This window comes from Mycotypha africana (assembly GCF_025528875.1).
Source record: "Mycotypha africana strain NRRL 2978 chromosome Unknown BDF20scaffold_2, whole genome shotgun sequence".
Classification (NCBI taxonomy): Eukaryota; Fungi; Mucoromycota; class Mucoromycetes; order Mucorales; family Mycotyphaceae; genus Mycotypha; species Mycotypha africana.
The window spans coordinates 2,302,599-2,328,494 of record NW_026515726.1 but is presented as its reverse complement, the minus strand read 5'-3'; the positions used below and the strand labels follow the sequence as shown (position 1 = coordinate 2,328,494).

General features: G+C 38.2%; 9 protein-coding genes across 9 annotated transcripts; 5 read left to right on the top strand and 4 right to left on the bottom strand.

Moving 5' to 3' along the window:
• Positions 1-359: 359 nt before the first annotated feature.
• On the top strand, positions 360-1,341 carry BDF20DRAFT_807786 (uncharacterized protein; the record flags this gene model as incomplete). The annotated part of the gene is made up of 3 exons (XM_053076554.1): positions 360-558; positions 796-1,020; positions 1,112-1,341. Coding segments are annotated over 3 exons (654 nt in total), but the record flags the coding sequence as incomplete, so codon positions are not given.
• A 1,545-nt stretch (positions 1,342-2,886) lies between these two features.
• On the top strand, positions 2,887-4,463 carry BDF20DRAFT_832993 (uncharacterized protein; the record flags this gene model as incomplete). The annotated part of the gene is made up of 3 exons (XM_053078596.1): positions 2,887-2,976; positions 3,471-3,795; positions 4,147-4,463. The coding sequence occupies 3 exons, from the start codon at positions 2,887-2,889 to the stop codon at positions 4,461-4,463; spliced, it is 732 nt and encodes a 243-aa protein (XP_052939486.1).
• Positions 4,464-4,858: 395 nt separating this feature from the next.
• BDF20DRAFT_832992 (uncharacterized protein) lies at positions 4,859-7,778 on the bottom strand (the record flags this gene model as incomplete). Its single annotated transcript, XM_053078595.1, has 8 exons — positions 4,859-4,938; positions 5,004-6,048; positions 6,112-6,325; positions 6,397-6,449; positions 6,523-6,611; positions 6,689-7,033; positions 7,157-7,586; positions 7,647-7,778. The coding sequence occupies 8 exons, from the start codon at positions 7,776-7,778 to the stop codon at positions 4,859-4,861; spliced, it is 2,388 nt and encodes a 795-aa protein (XP_052939485.1).
• Positions 7,779-9,975: 2,197 nt separating this feature from the next.
• BDF20DRAFT_910651 (SPX domain-containing protein) lies at positions 9,976-12,820 on the top strand (the record flags this gene model as incomplete). The annotated part of the gene is made up of 4 exons (XM_053083729.1): positions 9,976-10,037; positions 10,123-11,263; positions 11,446-12,510; positions 12,617-12,820. The coding sequence occupies 4 exons, from the start codon at positions 9,976-9,978 to the stop codon at positions 12,818-12,820; spliced, it is 2,472 nt and encodes an 823-aa protein (XP_052939484.1).
• A 139-nt stretch (positions 12,821-12,959) lies between these two features.
• On the bottom strand, positions 12,960-13,642 carry BDF20DRAFT_853918 (uncharacterized protein). The gene is made up of 3 exons (XM_053080159.1): positions 13,454-13,642; positions 13,275-13,372; positions 12,960-13,166 (listed from the first exon to the last, which is right to left on the bottom strand). Exons 1-3 carry the CDS (start codon positions 13,590-13,592, stop codon positions 13,158-13,160), a joined length of 246 nt encoding a protein of 81 aa, XP_052939483.1. The 5' UTR covers positions 13,593-13,642; the 3' UTR covers positions 12,960-13,157.
• Positions 13,643-16,165: 2,523 nt separating this feature from the next.
• Positions 16,166-16,482, bottom strand: BDF20DRAFT_815575 (copper fist DNA binding domain-containing protein; the record flags this gene model as incomplete). The annotated part of the gene is made up of 2 exons (XM_053077091.1): positions 16,166-16,333; positions 16,438-16,482. The coding sequence occupies 2 exons, from the start codon at positions 16,480-16,482 to the stop codon at positions 16,166-16,168; spliced, it is 213 nt and encodes a 70-aa protein (XP_052939482.1).
• A 125-nt stretch (positions 16,483-16,607) lies between these two features.
• Positions 16,608-17,157, top strand: BDF20DRAFT_853910 (uncharacterized protein). Its single transcript, XM_053080158.1, has one exon. It carries the CDS (start codon positions 16,719-16,721, stop codon positions 17,049-17,051), a length of 333 nt encoding a protein of 110 aa, XP_052939481.1. The 5' UTR covers positions 16,608-16,718; the 3' UTR covers positions 17,052-17,157.
• Positions 17,158-18,178: 1,021 nt separating this feature from the next.
• On the top strand, positions 18,179-20,837 carry BDF20DRAFT_998625 (uncharacterized protein). Its single transcript, XM_053085470.1, has 4 exons — positions 18,179-18,803; positions 18,888-19,343; positions 19,429-19,485; positions 19,599-20,837. Exons 1-4 carry the CDS (start codon positions 18,348-18,350, stop codon positions 20,754-20,756), a joined length of 2,127 nt encoding a protein of 708 aa, XP_052939480.1. The 5' UTR covers positions 18,179-18,347; the 3' UTR covers positions 20,757-20,837.
• A 1,881-nt stretch (positions 20,838-22,718) lies between these two features.
• BDF20DRAFT_853878 (uncharacterized protein) lies at positions 22,719-25,759 on the bottom strand. The gene is made up of 10 exons (XM_053080157.1): positions 25,371-25,759; positions 25,111-25,299; positions 24,866-25,021; positions 24,576-24,777; positions 24,404-24,491; positions 24,172-24,316; positions 23,599-24,096; positions 23,345-23,460; positions 23,100-23,265; positions 22,719-23,026 (listed from the first exon to the last, which is right to left on the bottom strand). The coding sequence occupies exons 1-10, from the start codon at positions 25,719-25,721 to the stop codon at positions 22,865-22,867; spliced, it is 2,073 nt and encodes a 690-aa protein (XP_052939479.1). The 5' UTR covers positions 25,722-25,759; the 3' UTR covers positions 22,719-22,864.
• Positions 25,760-25,896: the final 137 nt, after the last annotated feature.

The window sequence follows — 25,896 nt, the reverse complement described above, 5'->3', positions numbered from 1 at the left end:
AAAAGCCTGGACGCAAACCAAATCCGCCTTCTATTCAAGAGAGACGTGCGCAAAATAGGGCAGCCCAAAAGGCATTCAGAGAAAGAGAGCAACAGAAAAGAGAGGAGAGAGAAAAACAATGGAAATTTTACAGTGAAGAAGTAAAGAAACTTCGGAAACAGTTAGCTATCACACAATATGAAGCCAAATACTTGAAGGCTTGCGTTCTGCATTTAACGCTTGCTTTCTTAGTGCTTAGAGGCTCTGTCCCTCAAATTTGGTCTGAATCTCGCATTATCCCTAGTAATAGTCATGGGGAATATAAAAAGCCTTTTTGTAAACCTTACGGTCGAGAGATTGTCAATGAGGCCTATCAAACACCAGCACTGTTAGACATGATGTTGGAAAAACAACATATAATGGAGTTCAATAAAGCGGCTCAACTTAGTGTTGAGCATACACCATTTATACAGTGTAGAAAAAGGAAGATAGACGATGCCGATCATATCATTTCGGCTTATCAGGCCTATATTGAGGATGAGATCATTACTTTAAATAAAGCGACACAGGATCCAAATCGTACCTTTCCTCGTGCAAAAAGACTAAAGTCGAACAGCACAAACTATGATAATATCTCTCCCTCAACAATAATCCCTACGTCGACTCTAACAACGTCTCCATCGGATCTACCTCCATTATCATTTGATACTCCATATACGCCCCAAGGACACGAGTCGTCGACTTCGATAATTTCCTCATCGGAAGAATCTGCATACATCCAACGATTTGAGGATAATACTTACCAGCGACAGACAGCAGATACTCCTTCCACTTTTCAAAGTAATAATATGTTTAATAGTAATTCGCAAGCATTAACTATACATCAAAAGCCGGTCGTTGATATTTGTTTGGAATCACCACCGTTCAGAAACCCAGAAGACTTGATGGCCATGCCGGCAATTCAAGCGTTGCACGTTGTTCGACTTCAATTGAAATTGAGTAGTATTTTGGGCGGTATAACACCAGTCTTTTTATTACCCAGTAAGTTACTGCTATAGCAGAAGGAATTTGAGTTGAGCAAACAAAAAGGGTACATTGTTTAATGTAACTCTCTTCAACCTATCACCACTAGCTGCTTTACAAAGAGTAATACCTCATGATATTCGAATCGATTATGTTCCCGCGGGTTCCGTTCGCGACCGACTCATTTTGTTTCAGGATTATTACGATATGGATGAATGTTTTCAGTACTTAACACAAACGATTGTCTTCACAGGAGGCGATGTACGGAATCCAAAAAATTGGACCTTAGATCCATCTTTTAATGTAAAATTCTGGTTCCTGTCCCATCAAATGTACGACTATGCCTTTGCTGAGTATTTACCCAGAGACCAGTTGTTCAATATTTCTGAAACGTTATTGAGAACCCCAACTGAAGATGAGGGAAGTAGTAGCAATACCACCAGTTACAGTGCTGAAGGCACAAGAATATCCGCCAACAGCAAATCAAAGGAAGCAAATAAAACAAAGCAAAATAAACAGAACAATGAGAGTAATGCATGGAAAAACCGGACAGCTTGCAATACAACAATTTCATAAGTGAAAACGCTGTTGAAGCTGAATCTATCCACTTATCACATTTTTATGCCAATAAACAATAAAAAGAAATTCTACACTTATTTACTCAATTCTGGGGCACTACTTTTCGTTTTATTTTTGTTTCATAAAAGTTTTTTTTTTGAAAATATAAATGTAGAGAGGTTACTATCAAACGCCTTTCATTGCCCGGAGGCTAATGGTGTTAGCGAATCAACTCATTTTCGTCTTTGGCTTACAGACTGGCGGTCTATTCAAAAATTGAAAATTTTGGATAAACCGAATAAGCAGCCTATGAACCATTGCCGATGGAGTTTTATCGGCGACTAGCTGGAAAATTACATGAGTTTCAGAAATACCGCATCTCAACTTGTGGGGAGGACAATAGATTGAAATACGTCGGAAAGATTCATCGTTATACGTATAAAGAGCTTGGATTGACAGATACTTCTTTTTAATTAATGGGCACCACAATAGCTATCTGCCAAAAATATTTTGGGGCAGTTCTAAAGGTGTAAAAGGGATAAAAATTCCTTACTGTGGACGAAGCGGAAAAAAAGAAAGGGTGCCATGAATGCGTGCGTGCTACAGGATAACGGCACTGTCACTTGTAAACTGTTGAAGGCGCGTACAACCATTCCAACAGTGGTTAGCCAAGATTGTCTGTGAGCAATGTTGGCTATTTCTTATGTTGGATGTAACCGATTGTCTAGTTCATGAGTCGTTATGGTACCAATGCTTTGGCTGGAAGGAACTTCAATAGAAAAGAAAATGGTTCAAAACTGGAGTCCGTACTTCGGTGCATGTGCAGAGATTTAGTGGCGTGCGCTTTTGTGAGTGTATTCGATGGATATCAGCGGCATTTGGTTGAAAAGTACCAGGGAGCCAACCGGTTTTTAACGGAAACATTGGTCACGTTCTACAAAGACATTGATGGTCAAAGGAATAGTTCAAGGGAAATCGTTGTACGGCATAGAGATATCAGTTTGGAATTATGCGATTCATAGAAACTTCTATCCGCAGCCTTAAATTATGTGTGTCTGTAATGTCTTGTAGATCGTAATAAATCACAATATTTTTTTAGGGTATGAACTGATTCATTTATAGTAAAGGGAGTGATAGGCAATCATGACACAATAAACTTGCAATTCTCTTTGGATGGTTTTAAAGAAAACTCCAGATTTACGAGCAATATCTTCAGTTATGACCTGCATCACTTGACTCATTAGAAAACTGAGCTCTATACTGGTTGAAAAAGTCGTTATAAAATGTCGCTAAATATGTTTATTTATAGCTGTATTCTAATCACAGATGAATAAGAAAGATATATCATCATATGAGTTTGGGGTTGTATCAATGAATCAACCGATGTCAACAATCCTCAGCTTCACATGTATGAACGTAATCTAAAATCTGCTTATCACACTTCTAACCTCTCTATTAGGAAGCAGTTATGTTGTCGTCACTGAATGGAAAATCCTATCATTTCCTCATCTCTATAGAAAACATACAGGGTGTTCTAGTTGACCAGCTGACGCGTTTGGTGAGATAACAACTACAATACTCGTTTACGTACAACCAGGTAGAGAATACATTCCACCACAGTCTATCTATATTGCATCTAATATAGGTTATGTACAACATATGATGAAATACAGGCCTAAGTATAATAATCACATCGAGCGTCTGAACCTAAAATTAGTGATTAGCATACGCGGCCTCAAATAATATAATTCCCATTAAACCTCACAGAGTAAATAATCTTTCTATTTCATCTGGAGAACAATAAAAACACTTAAGTTCATAGTCATCGACTTATAACAGTTATCAATTCCAACTAAGCAAATACCACAGTAGCCGATTGGGCAGTGGGCGCTTCCTGTAACGACTAAAAGTGCAAAGAGGAAAGCACAGCTATAGATAGAAATCAGTTGCTCCAACATTTCAGCTCAACCAGCCCCTTCTACAAATGCATATTGAGTCATGAATATACAGAACTTTTAAAGTCAATATGTGAAAGTATCAACATAGACTGGCTAATTTTCCCACAATACAGATATGCCATTTCCCAACTTTTTTCAGGGGCTATTTTAGTAGAACAGTCCTCTGCTATTCTGCGAAACTGTGTTGAGCCTTACGGCCGTCTAAAGAGTACCGATGCACATCACGAACGAAGAATTGCAACAGCAATCCATTTCTTTTCTTATCCGGAAAAAGAAAGTAAATATGGCTAGATCACTCTGATTTAAGTACAAGAAGACAATACCACGAAACTGAAAGTTGAAACTACAGCATTCAATTTACTAGCAACTTATAGTTTATGATTGGACAAAGGCTCAAGTCTAAGCATTCAAATAGGTTCTAACACAAGCCATTTTACTCCTCCACAAAACACATCGATTTATATTGATGTTGCTTTAATAAAACTTGGCAAATTTGTTGATAGAAAATGAATTAGCCACATCCATAAACCAAGAAACATATCTGTATCAAAGACAGGCCAGGTCTAAATTTCACTGCTTATCAACATATAGTCAGTGTCGATTTTTTAGCTCAATTGCTGCAATATAGCGTTTCGCCCATACAATTTCTGGACATTATATGAGTATGACACTCCACAAAACACCAATTCAGAAGCAAAACTGCTATCCAACATTTTCCAAAGTATTGCATACTCTGTAATCAGAAACGGACCGTCTGCTCGTGTAAATGTTAATTGCTTTAAAAATGTGAAAAATCAGTTGAAGGGCAATGTGATAAAAAGCATCCTTGCTCAAATACTAGAGTTAGAAGATGAGTTTATTATGATAATCAACAATTTCGAACTCAGTAGTTTGCTCCAACCTTTAGCTGATTCTATGAGCACTTCAATTAAGGTGCCAATCTGAATGCTGCAAAGCTATTAGAAAAGTCTTTAAAAGCTTAAAACATATCATGTTTAGTGCATGTCTTTTGTTTAAGAAAAAAATAATAAGTCATTAAAAAAGTAGCTGTAGAGAAAGTTTCAAATTGAAGCAGTAGTTTCACTTCAAGTTTGTCAGTACAGCTTACAAGATGATGTTCATGCATATAGGTATATATCTATTAAGCACAAGAAAGACACATAATACTTAAACTGGGTCTCATGGGGAAAAGCAATCAGCAGCTCTGCCCCAAATTAACTACAATTGCTGTAGCTATAACAGTATGGAAAGAATCGTTTATGTAAGGTATTCTTGACAACCAGGAAACAAGTTGGTTTATTAAGGATTATAATAATGTTGGATTTTGCGTTCGGGCGCTTTTAATCTTGCAGGCTTGTAGACCAGTTTAATATAGACTTCAATAGCAGCATAATCTTGTCTTCCTTACCACTGTATATGTCTAAAGATAGAAAGCATTATTAGTGTGATAATAGATCATTCTTTTTAGTGTCATCAGAAGCTTACCTTTAATGGTAAACTGATCGTCTAACTCAATTCCCTCCATTGTCATAAAATTAAAAGCGTCTACGATACCGTCTGGCATCAACATACTGATTGTACCCTTAACTATGGGAGAGGCACATTTCTTCACTTGTTTGCCGCTTATATGTTGGAGAATCTCTTTCAAAACGTCGCCTTGGCGTATTTCTTTCAGACTACAGATCTTTGATTTGGTACAAATTGTATTTACCCAGGTTATATATTCCTTAGCTGACCAGAATGATGCATCAATGAAGGTTTTCTGGTCTATACTAAGTATGTCATCATAGCTTTGGTTACAAGTCTCTTCTCTAGTTTGATAAAGCAATCGACTATTTTCTTCGTCTGTAATACTATGGCTTTGGTTCAAAACTTCCAATAATGTTAATGTCTTGCTATCATCACTGTCTTCTTCTTCTACTAGAAACTGATCGCATTCATCGTCATTTCCAATAGAGCTGCTCGTACCATGCTCAGTATCTTTGAATGAATCGCATGAATCTTCCTCTTCTTCTTTTTCTGTTATCCGTAAAGATGTTGTGGTGGTCATTGTGTGAGGTGTCGAGTTTGAGCCTGTAAGAGCTGTTAGGATAGATGTTGAACTTGCATCAGGAGAGGTACGGGGGTTTAGATAACCAGCACTACCACTACTATTAATGAGGCCGCTGGTGCCTTTAATTGATTTGCGAGCTTTAGACGATGAAGAATTAACTGGGGATGATTTCGAAACTGCCCCTCCTTTTCGATGCAGTAAAACGGAAGGAGGTCTAGGTCGCATACGGCGAGCTACTTCAAGCGAGACGGTTGGTATAATGCTTGAACTCAAAACAGGAACCGCAAAATCTCTTGAGATCGTTGCTTTAATCAAGCTAGAAATCCAGGCTTTCATCTCTTGTTCTATATGGGTATAGAAGAAAAAGGTGCGCTCTTGTTCATGCTGTGCTTTGAATGAAAATGTACCAGGTTGAATTGTCTCATCCACCACAATTTTGTAGCCTCTCAGGTTGATGATACCTTTCATACGGACATCCTAACAAAAAGAATCGTTAGCTAAAGATAGACTTTTTACGCATGCTTCCCATATAAAATATACCTTTGGGCTTTTGAAATAAAACAAATTGGGACCTTTCAAGACAAACCATCGCTTATTCCATTTTTTATATTTGCAACTTTGCTTATAGAGCCAGCCTTCCATATCAGGTGAGACATTTTCTGTTTCTTCATAACAGTACATGTCTAAAGAGCTTCGACTGTTCGCTGAATTTATTCTTTGGTTATATTGTGTCTGTTGGATCGTATACATATTACTGTAATAGTTCGTAATTTTGATATTAGTTCTATAAGCAGCTATCATAGAACATGAACTGAGAGTCTATACCTGTTTTCTGCAGACAGGAATGTTTCTTCATCTCCATTCAAATGCTCGAAATACTATCAATTCGATTATTGATAGAAATAATGATAAGAAAAGACTGAAGCTTTTATTTAATGATAATTGACTTACGCCCTGCTTCATATCTGCTATATCAACAGTTGATGTTGGAGTTAAAGGAGAAGAGCCAGAATATGAACTCGGAGATAATTGATATGTATCTAAACATTTACAAAGAGAAGACTTCAATTAATAATCTTGATTGACTATGTCTTTTCGAGAGAAGATATGTTCTTACCATCATCGTGAAAGTTGTCTTTTTCATTGCTACTGTAAACGCTTTTACGATGCTTATGGCATTTATTTTCTGTCATGAAGATTGTATTTTCTGTAATTGAATGTTTAGTGTGAGACGATATAGAGTACTCAGGTGAATGAGAGCTTTTTTCGTTGGTAAGATAATCGTCAAAGCAAGTGGGAGAACAGACAGATACACGTTTCGGTTGATTTTTAAGTCCACATTCGTTTCGAAGAATTTGAATGGCTGTATGAATTTTATATCTTTTACCAAATGTAGGCACGTCTAGCTCTTTCAGAGACCCCATATTTAACTCTAACAAAATATCCCCTGTAATTTCCTGACCTAGAATTGGACGAAATGAATGTTCATAAAGAGTGTATGAGAGTTCGATCAATTCTTTTGGTCGTTAGGGGTCACTTTTAATGCATCTTATTCTTGGATAAGTATAAAAGTATATGTTCTTACATTTGAAATTCGTAGCTACGCTTTGAAAGTCCATAGCATTCAACCAGATTTCTACTTGATTAACATTCCATGTTTCAGGTGGCGTTGAGCGCAAAGCAGGTAAAAACAAAGCTTTGATAACCAATCTACGGATAGCAACGTTGTTAAAACCACCAAGATGGTTCGACAATGCTGCTGTAGCTGCTGCTGTTGTAGGACCTGTTGGACAGGTGAATGAGTAGGATGACTGCTCCATTAAAGATCTTGTTTCGTTATTACTGCCGTTAAAGAAGCTTGTTGTTAAGTTGATAGGGGCTGCACCCTTTTTTGTCATTACGACATCCGAGTTAGACGGTGTAGGAAGTTGTGCGATTTGTTGACAGTTAAGTGGTTCTTTGTAGGTAGTGTAAGACATCGGAAAGAGGCCTATATCACCACGTGTGTTCTCGCCCTAAAAAGATCCGCCCCATAAGTCTTATGGTAAAAGCACCTAAAAAAATTGGATTATTACCTTCCACCAGCCATCATTATAACCATCATCTTTCTGTAGGATACTGATAGGCTCGCCGATTTGAAATGTTAACTCATCTTCATTTTCTGCTTCAAAGTTTTGGATTGCATATACTGTTTCTAATACTGTCATAGTTACTTATGCTGGGTTTATTGTAAGGGCTAATATAAAGAAGGATTATTGGAACTTGTTAAGGAATGTCAAGTATTAATGATAAGTTGAACTAAATGAGTGAGGTAGATTATAGTCAAAAGTATCAAATGAATGTAAACTAGAAGGATGGAATAGAAGAAACTTTGTATAAAGTGGTATCAATAATGAAGAGGGAAAGGATCTTTGTAGTTGGAAAGAAGTTCAAGTGACGATGACAAAAATAGTGAAAGGAGGAGTTAATCGGGCTGTCAAAGGAGAGCAAAAGAAGTTCTTCTTTCCGCAAAGGTATGCTGTGTACTCATGCATAGTAATTTGTCCTAACCAACAAAAAAGAAAGAGATTAAGCTCAGTTCATGTAAACATCTGAATTCACAAAGTCATATGAAAGGCTGAAGAGGAAGACTAAACGGAGAGAGAAAAGAATATGAACTTGGGCATTTACAGATCCTGTTTGCATAGATCTCTAAGCTTTATATTAGAGTCCTAAGCGAACCGAATACATAAAGCTAATCGTACTGTATGCAAAAATTAGACTTTACGACAAGCTTCATTAAAGCGCTTCTGTTCAAGCATTCTTATGAGGTACAGATCGATTTTGGCAACTCAGAAGAAAGCATTGGATAGGGACTTGTTATATAGAAAGACAGTAACACGAAAACGAATCTCCTTCTATGCTAGTCAATATGACTAGCCATGCCTGGTAAACATTTCTAATTTTGACGATATTTTAGCATAAAAAGGTAACTCTTCAATACTACTGTATTGGCTTTTATAGACATATTACAAACACCTTTTCTTTTTTTTTTCTTTTTTGTTGACGATGATCCGAAAGTATTTCCTTAAACGTCTATTATGAACATTTTCATTATATTTTTCTACTTGGCTACGAAAAAGCTGAATATATCTTCATTAAAATCCTCTTTGTATATAGCATCTGGACAACACGATAAATAAGCAGGAGTAACGTAAGATCAATCGAACTTGGCTTATTATTTCGCTTTCAGGAGAAAAATATGAAAATCGTTTCTTTTATGTGTCGTCAGCTTATGCAAGTTAGCGAGCCAGAATTGGCATATATCCACCGAAAAGCCGAAGCCTAAGAGAGAACTTGAGTTATTCAGAAGCTGCTACAAAGTTATATATTAATAAAAATTTGGTCCTAAAAATAAAAAGAATTATGAGAGATGAACTGACAAAAAAGTGCTGTCATCCCCTTCTAAGCAACTTGACGATCGAGCTGCACCTCCTACATTATTTCTTTCTAGTTTAAGGCATATTTGAACAATTCTCCCATTATTGACACTGTAAAAATTTCATATAAAAGCTGCTTTAGCAGTAATGTTTGTCCATTAATTTTAATTGAGAAGAAGAAATAGGGTCCTCTCGATAAGATAACGGAGCTTCGCGAAGTCCCGTTGCTCATATGTCATTCTGTCATATCAGTTTCCTCTATTACCTATGCTGCTTTGTTTGGATCATAACATTCCTAGTCATATATTTAATGATAAAAGAGTACAGCTTTTTTTTTTGCGCTTTATCTTTTTTTACCTACTGACTTGATGCTCTCGATCAGCGTTGGAGACCGTTATTAAAATCCCATAGCGCTAACATACTTAGTCGTGATATTGGTTTAAATGGGAAACAACAGGAAAAATAATTCAGATATAGAAGCGTGCAAAAACTATACTGTAAAGGAGAGTACTACAGTAAGGCGATGGAGGTGCTCGTCCGGCTTGAAGTTGATAGTATTGTTTATGGTTGCTGGAGTCATTCTATTATGCATACTTTTGCCCAAGTACTTCCAGAATAAAGGGTCAGCGTCTGATAGCTTGACAGATCCAACTCATGCAAACCTTCCAACTACAGATTAATGCGATACCACTACATACCTTTTTTTGATAAGACATCAATTCACATTAATTCTTTTTTTCTCCCCTCGCTTTTCCGTAATGCAAAAATTATTATTGGCTGTAAAGAGAAGATCTTCCCCGACTGGTTAACACAGGCAAAAGCTAATTTTCGGACTCCGTAATTCTTGATGAGGGTGATGCCTTAAAAGAATACCACCCCTTTCTCTTCTCCCTTTACTGTCTCTCCTTTTTATTACTCTTAATACCCAGATAAACATATTCAAGCTACGAATAAATCTCATTTATTATATTTATATTAGAAGAGAATGAAGTTCTCGCATCAACTACAATTCAATGCAGTTCCAGATTGGGCAGATTATTATTTGCCGTACGTAGTATAGCAGTAAACAGTTGGGATTACATTAAAGCATTAAAAAAGCACCATCTTATTAATAAACCTTTACCTTAAACAGCTATTCAAATCTTAAAAAATTAGTCTACTTAATTGAAAAAGACAGAGTTGGAAACAAAGGGCATCAATTATCTACCGACCTCGAAAATGGAGGACTATTGCCTAGTGAACATACAGCACTCATCAGTAATGATAATCCTATAGAAAGGCAAAACGCACAATTCATCGACGCATTGAATAAATCTCTGGACAGGATATCAAAATTCTATGCAAAAAAGGAAACCGAGCTTTACGATGAAATGGACCAGCTTGTCACCGAGTTGGAATCGCTAAAGCACTATGAAGATATTACTGATGATGCTGCTCCACAGTGGCACCGTCGCAGCACCGACAATAACATATCCATGCAACAACAACAACAACAACAGCAGCAACAGCAGTCACCATCTGCGGATACTGGGACAACAAAAAGAGTGAGAAGCAATACTTATCAACTACCACGTCGAGAATCCAATGTCGAAGGAGATTCGTTTTTACCAGCCAATATCATTTCGAAAAATGTGACAGACATGAACCCTGCTATTACGGAGACTATGCAAAGGAAATGGTCTAGAGAGGCTCTTCATGATGTTGTTGAGCTAAAGAAGCGAACGATTGATCTATTTGTTCTACTATCAGAACTGAAATCTTTTGTGGCACTCAATCTGACTGCATTTGCGAAAATCTTGAAGAAATACGATAAAATTACCAATAGTCAGTTGAAGCGCTATTATACAGGAACATATGTCTCGAGTGCATATCCTTTTCAATCCAATACCAAATCTCGATTGAATGAACGTATTCAACAGACAGAGAGAGCTTACGCACTTTTGGCTGCAGGAAATGACTTAGATATAGCAATAGAAGAGTTGAAGGCGCATTTGAGAGAACATATTGTTTGGGAGAGAAACACTGTGTGGAGAGATATGATAGGGCAAGAGAGACGAACCCAGACTGTTGGCTTGAGTGAATCAAAGGCGTCGGTACTACGGACGCCCTTTGGTGCTTTACAGGTTACGCGTGATCAAATTTTGAATGTCTTATATTCGATCGCTTGTATTGCAATCTTTGTCATTTTGTTACGATCGGAATTATTTGATACAGTGGAGCAGAATAGATGCTTAGCTATACTTGTGTTTGCAAGTATGTTGTGGGCAGGTGAGGTATGTTAAAGAAAGGAATGGGGTCGTGGGGTGATGGTACAAAAAAAAAAGCTCTTGGCGCACATAAACAAAGAAGAGGGGTCATGTAGGGGGTTAGAGCAAAAATAAAGGGAAAAAAAAAAGAAATCAAGATAGACCATGTATATCACTTACATCCACTATATATACATACGTGCATGTAGGTTATGCCCTTATTCGTTACAGCACTTCTGGTGCCATTTCTTGTCATTACGTTACGCGTGATGCGGTCTGATGATGGTTACTATACTCGGCTGGGTGCTCAAGAGGCTACAAAACGTGTATTTGCTGCTATGTTCTCTCCAGTGATTATGCTATTATTAGGTGGCTTTGCCATCGCGGGAGCTCTTAGTAAATTTGGTATTGCTAAATCCATGGCGACCGTCGTCTTGTCGAAAGCAGGTACAAGACCGAACCGTGTACTCTTTGTTAATATGATGGTGGCTACAATAGCTAGTATGTGGATAAGTAATGTAGCTGCACCTGTGCTATGTTTTTCGCTTATTCAGCCCATTCTCCGTACTCTTCCTGAGGATTCCTCTTTTGGTCCTTGTCTTATTATCGGCATAGCACTCGCATCCAACTTGGGCGGCATGGCCTCTCCTATCTCTTCACCGCAAAATGTGATTGCTATCCAAAATATGCAACCTGCACCCTCGTGGGGTGAATGGTTTATCATTTCGATACCCCTTTGCATCATTGGCAACCTCATTATCTGGCTGTGGTTAGTCTACAACTACAACCCAGAAAAACAAACACCCCAGATACACACCATCCGCGCCAGTACGGATCCTATTACGGGCACCCAGATATACGTCATTGGCGTCACAATTGTTACCATTGTTCTTTGGTGTTTAGCACATTCTTACGATCATATCTTTGGTGATATGGGCGTCATTGCTATTCTTCCATTGATTGCCTTTTTCGGTCCAGGATTGCTGACCAAGGACGACTTTAACAACTTTTTATGGAACGTCATCATGTTGGCTATGGGTGGTATCGCCCTTGGAAAAGCGGTAGAAAGTTCTGGTTTATTGAAGACCATCGCTTCTCAAATTGAGGTGATGGTTCAAGGTCTCTCTGCCTTTGAGGTGCTGTTTGTTTTTAGTTGTCTGGTCTTGTGTATCGCAACCTTTATTAGTCATACAGTGGCAGCATTGATTGTCCTTCCTATTGTGGCAGAAGTAGGATCTCAATTAGCGAATCCTCAACCGAGATTGCTTGTCATGGTAATTATAGTTTTATATATTGAGAAAGATGAAGGGGGAAAGCGAGAGAGAAAGGGTTAGTCTTTACTGACTTTAATTTTTTTGGTATACTTTTTTTAAATGAAAGGGTACTGTTTTAGTATGTTCTGCTGCGATGGGGTTGCCCGTATCAGGCTTCCCCAATATGAATGCTATTTCTCAAGAAAACGAATTAGGAAAGCCTTATCTAAGTACTAAGGATTTCCTAAAGAATGGCGTTCCTTCTAGTATCTTTTCGACATTATGTATAGCCACTATTGGATATGGATTAATGGAATTGATTGGGTTTTAGATAAAGCTGCTAGTCATTGCTTTTGAAGAGAAAAATTAGATTAAACTGAAAGAAAGGACTGTTAACAGTAGCATTGCTTTTCATGAACATCTGAACATCGAATAAATTTATGATTACTTTTAGAAGGTTACTATTGCCCTTGAAACAGGGTCTTCACAAAAAACTTGAAAAGTTCAAGGGTTTATTCGATTTGTGCCTGATGTTTGAATAGGAATATCGGTGTATCGTGCTTATAGCAATGATAGCAATGCTCCCAATCATAGATTGATACGCGTTCTTCGCTGTAAGTATGAAAAAGTAAAATAATTAAAAAAAGAAAAAAAAAGAAAAGTGCCTGTTATTTTGCCTATATTCGAGACAACAAAGAATAGTATCAAGTCAACATAGGAACTACCGATGCCTTATCCACAACGACAACATATCTAGTTTCTTTCTTCCGTCATGTTAAACTTACAAGCATCTTTACAAATTCCTCATAGTTGATTTGTCCATCACCATCTACATCAGCTTCGCGTAACATGGCGTCCAGCTCATTTTGAGATAGTTTCTCACCTATAATATTGGTGAACCTCACTTGGAAGTTAAATCGCAAAGACTCCTTTTCTTTCTTTTTTTTGTAAGTATGTACTTTACCCACTGAAGCCATGATATGTCGCAGTTCTGTTTCTGATATGTATCCATTACCATCGTTATCAAATACGCGGAATGTTTCTTTGATTTCTTCTTGTATTTCGGATGCTCTACGTTTTCTGATAAACATTGGATTGAACATGCAGATGCTCGAAATAGCCCACGACGGTACTTTTTTTTTTTTTTTGTTTTACGACTACTCACCTGGAAAGCATGGCGACAAACTCTTCATATTCGATTTTTCCATTGCCATTCTTGTCCACTTCGTTTATCATATCGGCTAACTCTGTTTCTGTTGGATACATGTTTAACGATCGCATGACAGCACCAAGCTCTGAAGCTTCGATGGTGCCATTATTATCCTTGTCAAAGATCAGAAAAGCCTCCTTGGATTCTTCAAGTGTTGCTGTATAGGTTGGAATGGTCTGCAAAAATATAGGCGTACATATTAGAGGCTCTCTAGCTATTATCGGTTTACTCTGGGCAGAGTCTTTTGAGATTTACCATTCTCTTCAGGACTGAGGGTGGTATGGATGGTGAGTATGAAGGCAAGGGAGACGAATAGGGGAGAGAAGAATTAACAAAAAGGAAAACGACAACAACAACTTTAAACAACTTTGAGAAAAAATAAAGTACCTCGCTTTTTTGTTTCGACTTTCTTTTTTTATAAATATTAAAGTTTTTCATTATTTACAATACAACACATGATAGAACAACAAAAAAGAAGAAAAACGATAGTCAATTTTTTAATTCTTGTCTAATTTTTTATCTTCTTCAGAGCAACAGGATGAATCTGTCGTTGTGGTTGAGGAGCAATTGTTGTAGATAAACTGTTGGTGCGGATGAACGAGACAGCCTGGGCACATACATTGACTACCGCAATAACAAGTGACAATACGCGTTGTAGTAGTTGATTGGCTAGGATGATCAGACAAAGGTGTAATCGTGATGACTACTGACTCTCCAGGATGAGCGGAAGTAGCGAGAACAGCATTGTTGCTCAAAGCCTGTAGAGTACAACTACTATGGGGAATAAAACTTCCGCATGGAGAAGGCTGAATGATAGTACTAGTGGTTGCGGAAGGGTTCGTAGTCGATGTGGTCGCTGTCATAGTGGCAGCAGGAGAAGTATCCAGGAACATTGCATTGTTAACTTTAACACTGTTCAAATCCAAATCATCCATTGTGGTGTCTTCGTCTAATGCAGTGTCAGTTGCAGTCGACATAGGGGCACCAGCAGCAGCAGCAGTAGTAGTTGTCGTAGTACTTGTAGTAGTACAAAGCATGGAATTTAAAAGTTCGTCTTGAAGCCCCGTATTAAAGATGTCGGTGACTACAGCTGATGAGGAGGAAGCAGGGAAACTATTATTACAACAGTTATTGTTGTAATTATTATTGGAAAGAATTTCTAATTGCTCGGTAAGATAGTCGAATTGCATGTCTACAAGATTAACAGAAGACGACAACGTATCACGAAATACATAATTGCTATTCGCTGTATTGGTGGCAGTAAGCGAAGTAGAGGGAAGTGGTGAAGCAATGGAGGGTGGAGGCGTTGACAAGCTGTTATCATCTGATACTGTTCTTATGGTGGAAGAGTAAAAAGTGTCCATACTTAAACCGTTACGGCTACTGTTCACATTGGGCACGATGACTGCAGCAGACGCTGAATGATTGTAATCTACAGCGTCAGTAGCTGTCGTAGCCGTAGTTGTAATCGTAGTCGTACTCTGTGGCTGTTGCTTAGAAGTCGGGATGGCTTGAGGGTTATTCGTGTTGTTGTTCGAGCCTGGAGATGAGTTGGAAATATTGATTGAAGAAGAACAACCACGCTTTGTGGCCGATTTCTTTCGGTGTATACTGTTACAACCTCCATTACTTGTGCGAATACGTGGTTGGCCGTCTAGAAACCTTTGTGATGTATTGCTGCCACTCAGGGGTTTGTGGAAATGAGGATGTGGCTGGAGGGTGTGGTAATGTTGAAATGGCTTGATTGATGCTGAATGTGGGTCATGTTTATCCACTTTCTTGTGGTTACTAAGACTGTTTCCTCCTGAGGATGCTAGATTGATATCGTTCACCGCAGAGGGCAAGCTGTCAAGCAAGCAAGTGTAATCGGAAGTGATGGAGGAAGATGAAGAAGGTAACAATTCTTCCGAGATGTTTCCCTCTGATGCGCAATTACTGTTGCACGAGGCTGCGGATGTTCTAGTAGTAGTAGTAGTAGTAATAGTCGTCGTCGTCGTCGTCGTCGTCGTCGTAGGTTCAGCTGTAGTTGTAGAAGTAGTAGTCGCTGTAGGACAAAGTGGCGCGGATGACAAAGATGTGGCAGTCAACGCATCTTGTGTTACTTTTAATTTCTGAGAATAAGTTTGTTCTGAAGGAGTGAGGCGGTCGTTACTTACAACTGATGAAGGCACAGAAATAAATGGTATGATTTGCTTAGTGGTTGTACTAAGTAATTTTGATAAGCAGGCACACTGTCCATTTGTAGTGATTACTATTTCGTCAGTAGAGGCTGTACAGTTACCAGAATGCTCGGTAGGTGTTTGAACTTGTTGCGTTTGTGTTTGTGTTTGTGAATGTAGTGGCGATGTAATCTGATGTGGGTGCCTCAAAGAGTTGTTTTCTTGATTATTTATTATTTCGAAGAGAGAGGACAAGAGAGCAAGAAGAAATGAACAATTAGCGTTGAGCTAAGCTTTATCACCATTTTTATACAAATTTACCTCTTTTATCATGACCATTACATACACATTTGATATGTACTTGATGTTTTTTGCGTAGATCTCTACAAAAACTGCATTGTGTAATTGGCCTTCCTTTTTTACGTATCTCAATTAAGGGCCTATCAGCATGATTACATTGAGAAGACCGATGACCCTGTATTTAATTTGAATGATGATAATAGAATAAACATTTTGTTCTGTTTTAGTCCAGTTTTTCGTTCACTCTATCGTTTAGGTGAAGACAAAGCAAAATCGTACCTTGATACAACTTGAACAAGCATACTTTGAACCGTTGATATACATAATGAGGGATCCAAGTCTCTTGCGTTGTTGTTGCTGTTGTGTCTTTAATGTTAGCAAAGCGGTGGATATGGAGATAAGGCAAGTTTGTAATAAGAAACAAAAAAAAAAAAAAAAAAAAAAAAAAAGGAAAGTATCAAAGCGCTACTCCAATAACTATGAATAAGTAACTGGACACGCAAAAAAATTCATAACAATTCTCTAACTAAAACAAATTCTATTCGAACTGGAAGAAATCAATGGGAGAAAGGGAGAAGCACACGCACAAACACACACAGAGAGAGAAAGAGAAAGAGACAGACGTTACGTTGATAAATAGACGGGAAGGAAGAAAAAGCGGGTTTTATGCGCTTTGTTCTTTTATAACCGGAACACACACTAGTACTGTCTGCAAGCTGCTGTGTGCCTTTTTTCTTCTTGTTGGTCTACGATTCGTAATTTCAATAGCAAACTTTAGGGCAAAAATCAAAAAAGTAAAGAAGAGAAAAAGAAAGAGAGAGAGAGAAGGAAAAAGTAAAGGAAGGCAAGCAGAAGAAAGAAAAGAGCAGCAAACAAGGAGAAACGATCCATAAAAAAGGGACCCTATCCCTCCCCTCTTCGTTCCCTCCAAAAAATAAATAAAAAAAAGCATCCAATCCCCCAAGCATCTGCTTAGCTGTTCATCACCCTCAATAAATAAAGAGGCATCAAAGATCAAAAGCATGATAAGAAAAAGAAAAGTTCATTCATCTGTCTTGTGAAGTGCTTGCGTTCAATTACAGCAGCAGCGGTAGTAGCGAATAGTAACAAGCAGCAATTAGCAGAAGCAATAGAAAATTGAAACCCAAATAACTGGGGATGCAGGACGTTCTTTCTCAACTTATCATTGTATAAGAGTCACGAACAAATCACAGCAGAGAAGTTTATCTTTTTCATTGAAAGGTATACAACCAAGCCAAATGAAATAACGCTTTTTGTATTTCAAGACGGAGAATGAGTGGCACTGTAACTACAGTCAATTATTGAAGAAAGGAGAAGAGTTTTCCTAGGAGGTGATGTTAGTAAGGACAATAGAATTCTTTATTCTATCCGGAAACGATCGATGGCAAATTCGGCCAACATTACGGGTATAGTTACATAATGAAATAGGTGCATTCACATCATGTACATAAATTCTCTTTCAACGCTGTAGCCAACAAGATAAATACATACTGTATGACATAGAATACTGTTGTTTGAGTTTTTCTGCAAATAAATATATTAGCAATGCATACTCGGGATGGTTTATTCAGTTAAGAAATCACATGTAGGTTTCTACTTATTCTATTAGCAGAAAAAGACATGTCTGGTTACTTGATTCGGTTCAAACTCCTGACGAAGAAAAGTAACTTTAGGCTAGTAATTATCACAGTAGCCTATGCCCTTCATGCGTCTAGTGTTGTATTTTGCATTCAAAAAACCATAGATAAAATGATTTCTATCAGTGTTTCAAGTGATACAGATCAAAAAAAGAAGGCTCTTTTGCCTCGCACACAACACAAACAAAAAGCGAATCTCGGACGTCTAATTGCAAACATAAAGGACGGCGGGTTAAACTGACCAATGACCCATTTCCCCCTTTTCCCATTCTTTTTTATTGTTTTATTGAAGCGGAGTTTTATTTTTATCCTTATTGTCCCAAAAATCATCAGATTTTTCCCTTTTTTCGCCAAATGCACATAAATGATTGATCCATTCACCACATAAAAAAAAAAAAAAAAAAAGTTACAGTTTGCTTTTTTCTTTGTACATATCAGCTATTGACCTTTTTGTTTCATTTATCTTTTTTTTTGTGCGTGTCTGTGTGTCTTTTGAATAGCAATACCAACCGTCTTTTTAAAAAAAAACAAATGTTGCTTTACACAACCAATATCACCGATCTTTTGCAGACAGTAGCTTTCTCGATCGGCCTACTATTGATCACTATACCCACTATTCATTGGTTACTCATCCGCTTACAAAATGAACAAGATCCATCACCGTCAAAAACTTTTATGCGTAGTTTATCTCGTCTATATCGTTTTTTACGATATATCACACCCATCGGCTCCTCTATTGAAGCAGAGAATGTTGCTGCCATAGTCGATCAGTTTCAGCTTCGATCAACCACCAGCAGTAATGCTGCCAATCCATCCGTTACGGGGAAGAATGAAACACTCGTGACTACGGAGCTTATTGATGAAGTATGCTTATTACCCGGTATCGAGAAAGAAGTTACTAAAAAAGACACAGAACATTCTACAGCGACGATGGTAGCTGGATTGGCGAATACGGGCAATTCATGCTTTCTGAACTCAGTCTTACAGGTAGAGAAAAAAACAAAAACAAAGTTTGTTACTAATGGATTCTTAAAGCTTATCATAATATATCCGGTTATGCATTTCATATAGTCATTGTCTTCTCTGCCAACATTGCAAGCTTATTTACATCAGTTCAGTCGATCCACTGCGGCAACCGCCTCTATTCCAATCACAAGATCACTACTGATAACACTGTTAACATTAACAAAACCATCACCGAGAAACAAGTTTTTTCGACCGAAGGAGATGGTGACAGCACTTTCGATAAATAATGATATCATTAATAGAGAACAACAAGATGCACAGGAACTGTATCAGTTATTGATGAATGAATTGGACACAGAAATCAGCAGTGTGAGGAAAGGTCAGCAACCTTGGAAAAGAGGCTTTAAAGATATCCTGAACGTGATGGCACATCATCCATCCTCCTCTCAGAAGGCCAAACTAAAGAAGCAGCAGCAGCAACAAGATGATTTCATACATTTAGAGAATCCACTTCATGGTTTATTAGCTTATAAAATGACCTGTACACAATGTGGTTCCATGGTAAATTAGCAAATAAGCATGTCAGCAGGATGAAGCAATGGTTATGAAGACTAACAGCCGACGTTTGTACCTTTTTATTTCTTAGTCAGGAATCCCACTCCAATTATTCAATAATGTTCAATTGGCTCTTCCTAACAATAAGGTAGAAAAAATACTCGTCATAGGGAGACTGGCATGCTTTCATTTTGGGGGGGAGGGGGTTTTGAAGAGGAAAGCTAAACTTTTTTTTTTTTTTTTTTTTTTTTCCTCTATTAGGATCACACAAGCTTAAATGATTGTCTGGAACAATTAACAAGCGTTGAATACCTGCAAGATGTTGAATGTGAACAATGCACTTTGCAATCTTTACGACGAAAACAACATGGAAAAAATACATCTCTTGACACTGCAGATACGACTGCTACTACCTTAACACCAACCACCACCACCACCACAGCACCTACCGCAACAATCAAAACTGAAAAATCCAAACAAGCCATGTTTGTTAAACCGCCGAAAATTCTTTGTCTTCACTTTGTTCGATCTATGTATGTATCCACAGGCGAGATATTGAAAAACACCTGCAAAGTAGATTTTCCTGAAGTGTTGGATCTTACTCGCTATTGTAATACTACCTCCCACCCCAATGACACGATCAGCAATGCTATCACTGTGGCTGCAGTTACTGATAGCAAGACGCCTACTCACACGACAATGAAATTACCACTGACGCCGCCGCCTACACCCCCTATCGCCAGAAATTACACGTATCGCTTGATGAGTATGATTGTGCATTATGGAGATCATTCTTCGGGCCACTATATTGCTTATAAACGACGTATTGTAGCCAACACGTGCAGTTGTAAGATATGCCGCCAAGAAAAACTAACATTGAAGCCATCGACAGGGTCGGAATGGTACAAAATGTCGGATGACAATGTTCGAGCGTGTCCAATAGACGAGGTCCTGAGCGAAAACCCATTCATGCTGATGTATGAACTTGTCGAACAACCTGAAAAAGAAGAAAATAGTGAGAATGAAACAACCGTATGTGGAAAGTCTCTGTCTTCTACAACAGCATTGGATACTACATTATTGCATCAGCAGCAACAGCAGCAGCAGCAGCCAGCAGCGGAAGAAGTAGCAGACCTTCTGACGCATGACAGCGCTTCCAGTAGCAGTAGTTCTGATGATGAAGATGAAGATGATGATTTTTATCATTTCACTCTACCTGCAGCACCTCCATCTTCGCCCCTGCTAAGACCTATCATGAAACAGCCCAACCCTTTGTTACAACAGTCTACACCCGCTCATCATCATCTAACAACGACTGTCAATAAATGTGACGTTGTACACAGGAAAAAGCGAGTTAGCATTAATAGTAATACCAACATCTCGCTCACTGAATGTCGTTCCATACCCATCGTAATATAATAATAAACATCCAGGCATTTACTGTAATATACATAGGCATATCAAATATTTTAAATTTTTTTTTTGCCTGCCAAAAAAAAAAAAAAAAAACTCGTCTATTACGCTATGCGCACTACTGTCGTACCACAAAATTACGGTATATAAAACTTTAGTAAATGTAACAGTAATAATCCTATAAGAATACGAATGTTGCAAAAGAAATAAACGGCATCCTTTCTTTCCCTTTTAAAAAGTATTATTGAATTGTATAAAACTTGCACTAATTGACGGGGCTATCATTTCAAGCACGACACTACCACTAGAAAATCAAATAAAAAGAGGGAGTCCTTATATGTAGTGGCAGCCTACCCAATTAGTTCTCAGACGTGCTATCTCACAGCCGTGCCAGTGCTCTGGGTTTTCCCTGCTGTATTGCTACCCTCGGGCGGTACCCCAGTATTGAACAACCTCCGTGCCCCGGCCTACGCCAGGACTCGAATATTGACACCGGACTCTAACTAAGACACTGTCTTCGACGAACTAATGAATAGACCGTTAAGCCCACCAACACATAAATTCATCTCCTTATAGACTGCAACTCTGCTTACAGAAAGCCGCTACACTTTCCAGTCAATTTTGGATGGGAGTGCAAATGCAGTTTATAAACATTTAAATTCAGACTCTGTGTCAAATTGTGGTCTCAACCGCGAGTTTATGGTTGTGGGAGAAGGAGAGAGATGGAGTGCCCATTCTCGTCGCTTTCCATCGTAACACTCGACATCTTTTATTTTGCATTCGTTGACTGGCTTCTCCTTTGTCAAGTGTCATACGGGTACATTGTATTTTCGATAGGAACCTAGAGTTTTATCTTGATTTTTTTTTTTTTTTCTGGGATGACCAAGGCTAATTTTTACGAATTTAATCCAAGACTTGAAAGATACAGGAGCCTTGGCTTTGTCAGAGTAGTCAATAGAGCCATAGCAAAGTGATGAACAAGCTCTCGCGAAATAAAAAATCAGCAAGTTCTCATATTGGCTGAAGCCAGAGATTGAACTGAGGATAGTTTCCTAATGATTGTTTGCTCTTGTTGAGCTCATTTAATATGGGGCTTCTTGTCATCTGTAAAGTTCAGTATCTAAATGGATAAAGATAGAAACTGCTAATGCTGACTTTGGAACATCTTCCAACAAGGCTTTGAATATGAAGCTACAAGCTGCTGCTGTTACAGTAAATGGATAGAAACACAAACATTCTACATGTACAGTACGGGTGACATGGTATACAGGTGATTTGTACCGTGTTGCCAAAAGTTGGTCTCTCCTTCATTTACTACTCAACCACGACTGTTGTGTGGATACTTGGACATGGACAGGTAAATAAGTATACTTATTCCCTGCACTTGATTTTTCTTGTAAGTTGGGGTCAGGAAGGGGGGAGTTCCTTTTCTCCAAAAAAAGATATCCATGGTATTTCAAAAACAAACTTACTTGGTCCAGAATAGAAGTTGACATTGTTCAAATTCAAGAAAGAAAATGTACTGATCACAAAAAAAAAAAAAAAAAAAAAAAACTTTTGCAAATAGGCTTTTCTTTGGAAGGAGGGGGGTGGTGCACTGCAGGAATGCATATATTTGTATCCGTCTGACATAAGAATCGTTACAGGATTCATGCTTCCATCAAAAAAAGACAGGCTCATTTGTCTAACAAATGTTGGGTGTACATGGACGGTTTGTTTGAAAAATGATTCTGTTATTTGAGTGTCGAGTAAGAATGGAAAAAGAAAAAGATACCGTCTGTTGGTAATTGTAAAAAAAAAAAAAAAAAAAAAAAAAAAAAAGGTCATCGTATGAATTTACTTTTGGTTAACTTTCCGTAGCATTCTCCTCATTCAGCTGCCATTTCCCGAAATACCTCTCATTTTGAAACGCTTTACCAAGATATAAAGTCCAGTCAATCCGTCAGGAAAAAAAAAAATTAAAAAAAATAGCTGGTATGGTAACCTTATTTAAAGTTCAAGATCGATCATTTACATATTGTATAATCCTATATAACGTTTCCGAGACCATGTATTTGGGTGATAAATAAAGAAATAGAGTTCTCAAATGATGAGGAACAGGTATATAAATAATCTTAAAAATCGTCTTCTTCATCTTCTATATTATCCCAATCATGAAAAAGAGCTTCACTTTCTTCCTTCATTTTCTGTAGACCTGTTACTTGCTCCAAATAAAGAGAATCTTGTAAAACCTTCTTCATGAAATTCAGGGGATCTTTTTCATAGGCTGACAAAACCTACAGACAATGATTTATATTTAATCTTTTGATTTGCAAAAAACTAAAAAATTGTCCGTCCTCCCAAATATACCTTTTCTGAACATGCCGTGCAATTTTCATATGCCTGTCCTACGATTAACAGGTTTCTGAATTGGCCCAAAAAGCCTCTTATCTGATGAGGCAAAAGACCGAGTAAACTGCTTTGTTGATTCGCAGGAGAGGAAGCATTGTTCAGAGTGTCTGCTTTGGCATCCATACTGTCAATAGAAAGAAAGAATGAGCCATCTTTGTTTTTGAGGGGTAATGACTATATTTTTTTTTTTTTTTTTTGGTTACCCATCTGGATGCTGAAGTACAGAGACCATCAATTCAACCGCCAAGCCAGCTGCTATGGCTGATAAACCAGGTCTTGTGACAGTACATTGTTGATCTAAAGTACGGTCTGTCAAAGACTGTGTTTGTTGTTGTTGTTATTGTTATTAGAAATAGGGGGTGGGGGGGGTTAAAAGACAAGATAGAAATATACGTGTCAGCTATTTTTCTTTTTCTTTTATAGAAACCCCATCGCTTGGTATAACATCACACTTTACATCTGTAGGTGCCACCACATCGTTACAAAAGTAACAGCCTAGATTCTGTTGTTGCGGTTGTTCCAAAGAGGAAGGTGTTTGATGGTGTCGTCGACGAGAACCATGTCTCATCACGAGATACGTGTCAAAGCCTAGGGCACTATTGATCGTCAGCTTATTCAACATGGACGCGACCAACGTCGGATACCATCGACTTTCACGACTATCTGTTAAAAGAAAGATAACGTCATGCTCTTCGATTAACTGTGTGATGCGATGGATGTCTTTTAACAGTTGTTCATCGTCGTCTTTCATTGCATGACCGGGCATAGGTATATCAAGACAATAGCCGGAAGAGACCACGGTAGGATGGATGTCCTTCAAGTTGGCAGCGGCTGTCTCTGCTTTCGTATGCTTGCCATCGATGGCATCTTGGAAGGAATACAAGGGTTGACGTACAGGATTCGACAAAGATACTTTTCCATTATCGACAAAGGTGATATGACGCACACCCCAGGCCTATCCTTTCCGAAAAGAGATAGAATTCATTTAGCTTTGGCCCTTGGAGACAAATAAAAAGAGGATGCATCTTACAATAAGACTACGAGCCACATAGCATCCTAAAGTACCCGCACCGAACAACAAACATTTTGTTTGTTTAATTTTTTCTAAATCAAGGTCAGGCAGCAAACGCCACCGCATCAATTTTAAATTGAGGTCACCGTATTGTTCAGAAAGTCTAGATTTGAAAATTGAAGGAAATTAACTTTTTTTTTTTTCATTTCATATTTGGCCATTCTGTCAGTTTTTGGGTTGCTTTTTTTACCTTATAGGATCCATCAGTGGCCCTAAATCAGCCAATCGGGGGCCGAGTTTGCCTTGCACGTTTCTTTCCCATCCCACAGATGGAATATCTATGACCCCCCCAAAAGAGTGTTTTAGTGGGGACTGAAGTAGAAGGAGGGAGGGTAGAAAAAAGCATCAAAATAGGAAAATACCGTTTCTGTAAAAAGATGTATTTGGTAACTCGATATCAATGACAAAAGAAGATGTTTGTTGTTGTTGTTGTTGTTGCTGCCGATAACACAAAACCTTTAATCTTTTCAAATGCCAAGTGGTTTGTACTAGATACAACACATTTCTTAAGGGCCAGCCAGGGGATTCATTGGCTGTCGACGGATCAAAAAATCCTAAAACGCACTTATCAAAAAAAAAAAAAAAAGAAATGAATGCGCGCGGGTCTATGGGTTGTTCAAAATTAGAACTTTTTATCTAGCCAAAAGCTTACATCATTTTGATGATTTTCGTAAAAGCGATCATAATCGCATAATGGTGCAACCTGTAATTCCCCGGTTTCTTGCTTTATCCAAAAATAAGGAGATGGTCTCGATGACAAAGAGGCGTTTCGAGATAAAGCTTGATAAGCCTCATCGATGTCATCCAACTGATAAGGGGCGCGTGTGAGGAAAAAAAAATAAAATAAAAAAAAGGGTGCTACATTTCACTGGTGGAGTGAAAAAAAGAAAAACTTACTTGCTTCTGTGTGAAATAATGCTTATCTTGAGATAAGAGTCGCCAAGGTTCGGGTTGAGGCATCATGGCGGGAAAGGCAAACCAGTAATAAAACTTGTGATGTTTCAAATCTGCAAACATGAGCATCAAGAATGAATTGAGAAGACTATTGTCTTTCAAAGCATCTCCCGATTCTACTGCATTCTTAATCTTGAACAACAACAACAACAACATTAGTTTGGAAAAAGAATAGTTTCCGTTTCTTAGTCAGTGTATTCTACCTTGTCAGCCACTTGTTGAAATAGTTGATTCTTGTCAATGAGACGAAACTCTTCCATCGTATTTGTATTCACAAGTGTTCCTTTCGATGGAAACTGTCCTGTCGTTGTTGTTTCTAATGTCTCCATCTCCAATCCATACGAAGGTATCTGGAAACGGCTTGGCAAAGGTACGACTTTACCATGCTCATCAAGTGCTTTTGGATGGAGTTGAGTGAAATAGCCTTGAATGTCGAGAGGCTCACTGGAAAGTTTCAAGTCGTTTAATTTTTTAGAAACAAAGGATTGCCAAAATGCAGCATCGACAGCTGAATGGAGCTGTGTGAATTTCAAAATGTCAGGAGTGGAAGCCATACTGTTCGTCTGGTCTTTCTATGTGCGTTCTCAATCTCAGAAAAAAAAAAAAAAAAAAGACTATTCAAAAGGGAAGGCTTTCAAAAAGCCCGTATAATGCAAAAGAATGTTGTTGCATCAAGTGTTGTTATTGTTTGTTATCAGGGCGGACGTCATTCATGCAGACGAGCAAGCT